We start from the raw sequence: 9,183 nt of genomic DNA, 5'->3' as shown, positions 1-9,183 counted from the left end.
ATTGATCAAATCGAATAAATGAGCAAAAAAATGAGTTCTAGGGCATCCTGGTGGTCTACTTCAGGCGTACATTTTTTGAGTCATTGGTCTTATAATTAATGGCTCTAATCTTGCCATCCAACAATTCGTCTAACCACATGCTATGATCTCATGATTCTGCCTATGGTCCGATTCAATCTGCATCGTTAATTTCAAATTATGGGAAATTCAATGACTTCTATCTCATGCTGAGGTGGATAAGTGGGGTAGTAGTCGCAGTCTCATTAATTAGCAATGATTGTTGATCGTTATATATGTTTTAGACTGGAAAATCCTAGCATGCCGTGTCTAGAGCAGCCGCCGGCACTGCTAGTTTATTTAAAATAATTGAAATTTTATTTTAATTTTTTTTTTAAAATAAAACATATTAAAATTTACTTTAAAAAATAAATTATATATATATATATATGTGTGTGTGTGTGTGTGTGTGTGTGTGTGCTTTAATTTAAGTTATACTTCATATTTTAAATACTTTTTAGTTAACTAATTATTAAAATTTAATTAATATTTAATTTAAGTTAAATTCAAATAATTTTAAAAATTCAATTCAAATTATTAATAATAATTTAAATTTTTAGAAATATTTAAGACTTAATTTAACTTGATTTAACAATTATTTATATTATTAATTATTTTTTAAAATTAATTTAAATGCCTTAATAACTTAAAACTTAAAACTTGTTTTTTTTTTAAAACAGTCTTTTTTTTTTTAAACAGAGGTTCTAACAATTCAAACGGAGGAGAGAGAAGGACCGTAGTTTCCGGGATTGACTATTTTTGAAAACCTGTTTCACGATTTTTCTGCAACGTCGTCAATGGCGTCGGAGGATCGCCGGCCACCATTGGCAGGTGTCCCCCACAAAATTCGCCAGCCGATTCTCCCTTCTAGATTTGGTTCTTGACTCAATTCTGAATCGTCTCCACCTGCTTTTGGAGATAACACTCTTGGTAAAGAACACAATTTCTGGTCAATGAAAGAACGTCCTCTTGTTATTTCTGAAGGTGGTATAATTACCAAGAAGAAGACCCCTGAATGCATTGGTAAGGGAAAAAGTATTTTAATTGAAGATGAGTTTAATCGAAAGTCTCTTAATATCAGTGACGATATCACTCACATCCAAAGTGATGATTTTAAAATTTTTGAAAATTGCATTTCCACTACTTGTATTAAAGAGGCTGATAAGAAGATGGTAAAGTCAAAGGTTAATCATAACTCAAATGTGAACAACCTGGTTTTTGGAGACCAAGTTTTGGTTGAAGAGGAGGTAGTGACTAAGGAACATGAAGGAAATGATCAAAATACAAATCTGATTACTGTTTAGAAATGCGATTCTGGAGTGTTGGGTAATTGTGATTTGAATTCTGAGGTTGCTGAAAATTCAAAGAAATCTGGAAATGTGATTGCTGGTTCAAATGTGTGGAAGAGGAAAGCAAATATCAAAGTTTCTAAATTGAATTTTGGTAAGGATTTTGTGGGAGAAGATGGGGTGGTTAAACTAAACCTTGAAAAAGAGGTGGAGAACTCTAACAGATTGAATAAATCCTTAGTTATCCAAATTTTCGGTGATAACATACCCTTCCATGTTATTAGTCTTGAACTAAGAAAACAGTGGGGAAGAGTAGGAAAATTTCATTTAACTCAGCTTGGATTGGGCTGGGTACTTTGTGCCTTTGAAAATCCAGATAGTTTGGATGAGATTATAACCTCAGGACCCTATTATGTGAAGGGAATATTGTTGGAATGGATAGATGGAATGCATCTTTTTCTCCTGCATCGTTTAAAGGCCTTACAGCCCCTATCTGGATCCGTTTGCCAAACCTACCCCTTCAATGTTGGGATGAAGAAAACGTTTGTACAATTGATTCCAAGGTGTGATCTCCTTATTTGATTTATGGAAATATGTTACTACGCAAGAGTTTGTGTGCGTATTAAACTTGATGAAATATTACCTTTGGGAGTTTGGGTTGAAGGTAATTTGGGGAAGTTTTATCAAATCATTGAATATGAAAGATTACCCACTTTTTGCTGTACATGTGGAAAGATAGGGCATCTTAAAGAAGATTGTTCAAAATATGTGATACCAGGTATCAATGCTAAGGCAGACATAGATAAGTATGTTAATGAAGGAATTCTGATTGTAGACAGGAACAGGGATGTCACAACTTGTAAAGAGGTTGCAAATGGACCTTGGATTCAAGTTGGAAACAAAAAGAAGAAAATTCCTGGATCTGTAAACAAATCACAAATTTTCAATAAAGATGTTATAAACTCAAATGAAATTCCAGTTGGAATGACAAATGATATAGTTGACTTCAACTCAAATAGTTCTGATAAATTGGTTAAGGAAACCGATGCTATGGAGTTTGTTCCAAAAGTACCCGATAAAGGTATTGGAGGTGATAAAATATCCAAAAACAGAGATTTTGTTAGCCCGTCTCAGGATAAATTTCAGAACAACAACAAATTTGAAGCCTTAAAAGAACTATCACTGGGAAAGGAGGTTAATGAAGATTTGATTATTTCAGAAAAATAGAATTTCAGCAGGGTTAATACTATAGAAGAAAATCAAAACTTGGTGCTTCTATCAAATTATGTTATCATAAATCTGGGAGATAATTCGAACACTGCTAAGAAGAAAGGTTTGAAACAATTACAAGGATTGGGACCTGTAAAATTATTGACAAGAAACAGAAGAACTGAAGGCATTGAGAAGGAGAAAGGGGGGAGTCACTCCCCACTTATCCATAAATGAATTCCATAGTGTTTTGGAATTGTAGAGGAGCCAAGAAAAAAAAGGCTTCCCTATATCTTAAGGAGATTGTTAAAGAACATAAAGCTATTTTTGTTGGGCTTTTGGAAACTAAATTGTCTTTTATTCATAGTAAGGAAGTGAATACTTTAATTGGCACTGGTTGGGATTTCAATTATGTTCCATCAGCTGGACTTTTAGGAGGGATATTGGTAATGTGGAAGAGCAGGATGGCCTCTTTTAAAGTGATTGATTCATCTTCACAATTTATTATTGGTGATCTGGATATTCCTCTTATTGGTAAGTGGAGGATTGCAACTTCTTATGGCAGCAAAGAAGTACACAAAAGAAGAGATCTCTGGATTGGTTTGTATCATCACATTTCTATTGATTTTCCTTTAATCATAGGTGGGGATTTTAACTGTTTGCTTGCTAAAGAAGAGAAGAAAGGAGGTAGAAGATTTATAATGTCTTCAGGACCTAAAGATATGAAATCTTTTTTGATTTCTAATAATCTGTATGAACTTAAATTCATGGGTCCTATGTTTACTTGGAGTAACAACAAGAAAGGGCTGGAACGGATTATGGAAAGACTGGATAGGATGATTATTAATTCTTATTCTGTCAATACTAATCAACTTCTAGTGGTTAAGCATCTTCCTAGAATCGCATCTGATCACTGCCCTATTCTTTTGAATCTTAATAGTTCATCTCCTAAAATCAGCAAATCATTCAAGTTTGAGAATATATGGGCTTCTTATCCGGCGTCATTTTTAGTTGTGCAAAATGTTTGGAACAGAAAAGCTATTGGCTCTCCTTCAGATATGCTTAATACTAAAATGAGAAGAACTATGAAGTCTTTATACTTTTGGAGCAGGTCTAAGCACCAAAATTTGGAACAATTGAAGGAAAATCTTAAAAAAGAGATTCTACAACTTCAAGAGAAGGAAGCTAGGAATGGATTGCTTACTTCTGAGGAAATCTGTTTGCTAAAATTCAAAATTGGAGAATTAAACTCTACTTTGGCTCGGTTAAGTACCTGGTGGAAACAACGGGCAAAAGTAAAGTGGATTAATGAAGGTGACCAAAACTCTAAATTCTTTCACTCTTTTGCTAGTGCTAGGAGAAATGTCAATTTCATTGCTAGCATTAAAGATGAGTTGGGAATTTTGGTAGATAAGAAAAATGAGATAGAAGAAGTTTTGATTCAGTATTTCAGAAACAAATGGTATCATAAGAATTGTATTCTCACTGATTGGCCAAAGAATAGTAAGTGTCTGGATAATGAAGATATATTGATACTTAGCAAAGATGTTTCTATAGATGAAGTGGAAGAAGCTCTTAAAGGAACTTCGGATTGCACAGCTCCTGGAGAATATGGTGTTTCTTATTTTTTTTTTAAGAATTACTGGCCCATAATTAAAGCAGATTTATGGAAAGCTATCCAAATATTCCTACTGACAGCTGATATGAATAAGAATTGGAAAAAAACACAAATTGTGTTGATTCCCAAAATCAATAATCCAACTTATGCAGCTCATTACAGACCGATTAGTTTGTGTAATACGGTAGACAAATTAATTGCTAAATTCTTCTTAACAGGATCAACTTTTTGATACCGAAGCTGATATCTCTGGAGCAAGCGTCATTTATCAAAGGAAGGACGCTTCATGATCATATTCTTATTGCCCAAGAGGTATTTCGTAAATTCAGACACTCTAAAGCTTCTAAGGGATTGGTTTCTATCAAGTTAGACATGGAACAAGCCTATGATTCCATGGGGTGGCCGACTCTTCGCAAAGTGTTGGATTATTTTGGTTTTCCTATATCTTTCTCCAAATTGATTATGGGTTGTGTGTTGAACCCTTCTTATGCTATTTTAATTAACAGAAAGCATTCTAACTGGATTGAAGCTAGTAGTGGGTTTAGACAAGGATGCCCCCTGTCTCCATATCTTTTTAATCTATGCTCGTAGTTACTTTCATATGCTATTTTGGAGATGGAAAATATTTGTGTGCGAATTAGGAGCAATAGTCCTAGAATTTCTAATCTTCTATACGCTGATGATGTAATGGTATTTGCTGAAGCTAAAATCACTAATGTAAAGGTGATTAAAGAAATCATTAAGAAGTATTGTAACTGGACCGGACATAAAGTCAATACACCTAAATCTGGGTTGCTCTTTGGTAAAGCTGTGAACACAAGAATTAAGAGGAAGATCAAAAATATATTGGGCTATAATGAGGTGAAATAATTTTGTTATCTGGGCTCTAAATTAGTTTTAAAAAGACCATATAGAACTGATTATCAATTTATTATTGATAATGTTATGAAAAAGTTGAACAGTTGGGGTTCAAAATTTTTATCCCTGGCCGGTAAAATAACCTTGGTTAAAAAGGTTATTCTATCCATTCCTTCTTTTTATACTACTGTTTCTATAATTCCAAAATCAATACTTGAAGAGATTGAGAAATTATGCCGTAATTTTATTTGGAATAAAGATAACAATGGCCAAGGATTACATTATATTAACTGGAATAAAATCTGTGAACCAGTTGATAACGGAGGTAGGGGGTTACATTCTTGCATCAACAAAGTAGGTCCTCTTAGAGCTAAAGTTGCTTGGAAATATTTAAAAGAGGAAGATTCTCTATTGAATAAATCATTATTTCCTAAATACGGATCTGTATGGAAAGTTGGAAACAGAAACAGATCTGTTTCGATGACTTGGAAAATCATTAAAGACGGGAGCAAATATTTAAAACCAATTGTGAGGTGGGAGATTGCCAATGGTCAATCTATTAATGTTATGGAGGACATCTAGATTTTCGATAAAAGTCTCAATAGATGGCCAACATTTGTCAATTCTCTAGTGGATATGACAGATTTCTATTCTCTGGATAACTTTATAAATGAAGGTTGTTGGAACTTGACAGAGCTGGAAAATTTCTTTGGGAAAGAACTTATAAATCTGATTTGTTTGATTCAAATCAGAAATGATCTTGTGGAGGATCAGGTTCAGCTTTTATATATGGATTCAGGTAATAATATTACCTCTATTGCTGCAAATGATAATAAGTATCAATCCCCTGTTTCAAATATGTGGAAATGGCTTAAGAGTTCTAAACTTAATGCCCGTGCTGAAAACTTTTGGTGGAGATTATTAAATGATGCCCTGCCTACTTTTGCTTTTCTTTCCTATAGAAAAATAGGAAGGATGCTGAATTGCCCAAGAGGTTGTAATGAAGAGGAGAACATTGATCATGTGATTTGTAAATGTTTTAAAATTACAGATGTTATTCTCTATTTGAATAACTAGGGATTTGGTATTTCAATTTTTTCTTCCAAGGAGGATAGTTTAAATTGGTTGGAAAAGCAAAATAGTTTCATTTCCAATGTTTTTTGTTATGCCATTTATCTCACTTAGAAAGAGAGAAATGAATTAGTTCATGGTAAGAAGGAAAAAAGTTCAATTTTCATTGCAGCAGAGGCAATCACCTACGTTGGAGCTTCTAAATCTTTCAATTATTCATCTATGGGCCGGTTGAGTACTAATCAGCTTATGCTATTAGAAGACCGTTGGTACTCTCCTCCACCCAATTGGATTAAGATAAATGTAGATGCGGCTTTATATTCATGATACAAAGGCGGTATAGGAGGAGTTGTAAGAGATTACAAAGTGCGGTTGATTGCAGCTTTCGGAACTCCTCATATGCACTAGGATATTACTTATTTGGAACTTCTAGCTATAACATCCATTCAAGAGGTGATTAATAAATGGAGCAATAATTTCAAAGGTATCATAATTGAGAGTGACAATGAAAATGTCATCAAGATCATTCATAAAGCTCTCAAGAAAGGAAGAAGAGGTAATGATAAATTTTCATTTATCTTTGATTTGAATTTTTTTTTCTTTAATAGCATTAAGAGAAGATGTAACAAGTTAGCGGACCATTGTGCTAACTTTGGGGTTTTTTCTTCTTTTTGGTGGGAAGACTTAGCTTTGGACTCGATTCATAAAATAATAACTTAAAACTTTAAAAATTAAAACTTAAAACTTTAAAAATTCCAAACAAAATAATAACTTAAAACTTTAAAAATTCCAAAAAAAATCAAATTAATTCATAAAAATATAAATATTATATAAATCTTATCAAAAAATTAAGAATTTTAATTTAAATCTAAATTTATTTTGATTAATTTGGATTATTTTAATATCTTAATGTTATTTAAATATTATATTATTTTTTTAAATAAAAAAATTATTTTCAAATATCTTAAAAATAAGAGGATCTCTTAAGTGCTTTAAAATTATTTTAATTATATTTTTTTATTATTTTAGTTTACATCTTATTGTTGATTCTAGTGAATAGGTTGTTAGACCTAAGTTAATGTCCTAAGGCTACCAAAAGGGGAGTGAATTGGTAGTTAAAAATTTTCCCTCTTTTGATAATTTTAACCGAAATTAAACTTTAAAGATATTTTTTATAAAAAGTTTTTCAACCAGAATTCTTTAAAACACTAAAGTAAATATAGAAAATAAAAAGCAGTAAAAAATAAAAAGACACACGATTTATAGTGGTTCGGTCTAAACCAGACCTACATCCACTCCCCAGAGGCACCCTCTGAGTAATGCACTAATACCAATAGAGTCTCTCCTTTTGCACCCACAGCAAGGCGGAGAAGGCTTTACAAACACATTTTTCACCACTACCTGGTGCGGCAAAGAACCGTCATCCTTTCACACTCTCCTAGTGTTGGCAGAGAACTGTCCATCCTTTCACACTCTCCTAGTGTGGGTAGAGAACCCTTAGTCTTTTCACACTCTCCTAGTGTGGGCAGAGAACCTTTCGGCTATTCACACTCTCCTAGTGTGGGCATAGAACCCTTCATCCTTTTACACTCTCCTAGTGTCGGCAGAGAACCGGATCTCCTTGAAAGATCTTCTCACAAGAAATCTAGAAAGAAGGAAGAAAAGAGTGAAGTAATCTAAGTGAAGCTTTCACGCTCCAGTAGTAGGAATCCTCCTTTGAATGCTCTCTCACACTCTCTCCTTGACTTTTCTTTCAATAGGCATCAAGATCAAATGACAAAAAGATTGAGTGGCAGTCTAATTTGAACTATATATATAAAAGACAAGAAAAACCACACAAAAACTGCAAGTTTTCAATTCTGTACGTAGTGTATCGTCCCGTACGATCGTGGATCATCCTGGACGATTTTACTTAAAGTGTCGTAAACGAACCTAATGCATATTGGAACGAAATATGTTCGTACACGCTCATCGTCCCGTACGAACTATGTTCATCCGGTACGAAATGGTTATTTCATAGGTCGGTTTCCAAAAATTCTACAGGACGTAACAAACTAACGTAAGTCGGTTCAGTTCATCTTGGGACGAACAAGTTTCGTCCTGGGATGATTTTAAACAGAGAGTTTTGTCAAGGGACGAAAATATATTTCGTCCTGTATGATCTCATCCAGAGAGTTTCATCCAGGGAAGAAAATAATTTCGTCATGTAATATCTCATACAGAGAGTTTCGTCCTGGTACGAACCTTATTTTTCATCTGGACGAACATTGCAAGTGATAATCCTGAGAGTTTCGTCCCGGGATGAATATTAAATTCGTCCTGGACGAATAGGACTTAGAAAATTTTCTCCTTGCATGTTCAATCTGTTGCCCTTCTGATGGGCTAATTGACATGATCGTCCCGTACGAACAAGGTTCGTCCCGTACGATCAATTCACAAAAATTGTCCCCTAAGAGCGTGTGTTGTGATTTTTTCACTCAATTACAATCACTCCCTTTCATGTAAAAAAATATGATTTACAAATGAATAGTTTGAAGTCTTCATCGCTTGGAGTTGATTTTCCTGAAATATTAGTACACACTAGAGCAAAAAATAAAACTTCCAAAAACTGTTAGGAGATATAAAAAAACAATAATATTTGAAATCATCAAAATAATACAAGTTGCAAGAATATAAAACATGCAAATAACAACTCTCTCTACAATCTCCTCCTTTTTGATGATGAGAAAACAATTATTGTTTGTAGGATTTCAAATTCTAAGTATCTCCTAAACTCCCCCTGAATTGATGAACTCATGAAAATAAGGAGGCATTTGAAAAAAAAAATTATTTTTGAAAAATTTTATACAACTAAAAATAACATAAAAGACAAAATAAAGAAAACAATCAAATACTACAAAAACAACACATACAAAAATCAAACACTACGAAACAAATCAAACACTACGAAAATCAAATAGTGCAAAAACATACGCAACAACAAACAATTTCTCCCCCTTTTTGACAACATCAAAAGGTGAAGAAGAAAAGAATGTTAGAAATATAAGTAGAAATATGAAATTCATTTGATATTTTAATCTT

General features: G+C 33.2%; 1 protein-coding gene across 1 annotated transcript; it reads left to right on the top strand.

Moving 5' to 3' along the window:
* The first annotated feature begins 2,788 nt into the window (after positions 1-2,788).
* Positions 2,789-5,043, top strand: LOC110097240. Its single transcript, XM_028694151.1, has 3 exons — positions 2,789-4,290; positions 4,392-4,485; positions 4,765-5,043. The coding sequence occupies exons 1-3, from the start codon at positions 2,789-2,791 to the stop codon at positions 5,041-5,043; spliced, it is 1,875 nt and encodes a 624-aa protein (XP_028549984.1).
* Positions 5,044-9,183: the final 4,140 nt, after the last annotated feature.

The sequence above is a fragment of the Dendrobium catenatum genome, unplaced genomic scaffold (assembly GCF_001605985.2).
Source record: "Dendrobium catenatum unplaced genomic scaffold, ASM160598v2 fragScaff_scaffold_410, whole genome shotgun sequence".
Classification (NCBI taxonomy): Eukaryota; Viridiplantae; Streptophyta; class Magnoliopsida; order Asparagales; family Orchidaceae; genus Dendrobium; species Dendrobium catenatum.
The sequence above is the reverse complement of the archived record's forward strand: the minus strand, read 5'-3'. Positions and strand labels throughout refer to the sequence as shown.

What these genes read in the sequence shown, in the direction of transcription:
- LOC110097240 (XM_028694151.1), top strand. Translation starts at nt 2,789, where the DNA reads ATGAATTCCATAGTGTTTTGGAATTGTAGAGGAGCCAAGAAAAAAAAG. An exon ending in TGGAAAAAAACACAAATTGT is followed by an intron (nt 4,291 to 4,391) that starts GTTGATTCCCAA and finishes TCTTCTTAACAG; the next exon opens with GATCAACTTTTTGATACCGA. An exon ending in ATATTCTTATTGCCCAAGAG is followed by an intron (nt 4,486 to 4,764) that starts GTATTTCGTAAA and finishes CTATGCTCGTAG; the next exon opens with TTACTTTCATATGCTATTTT.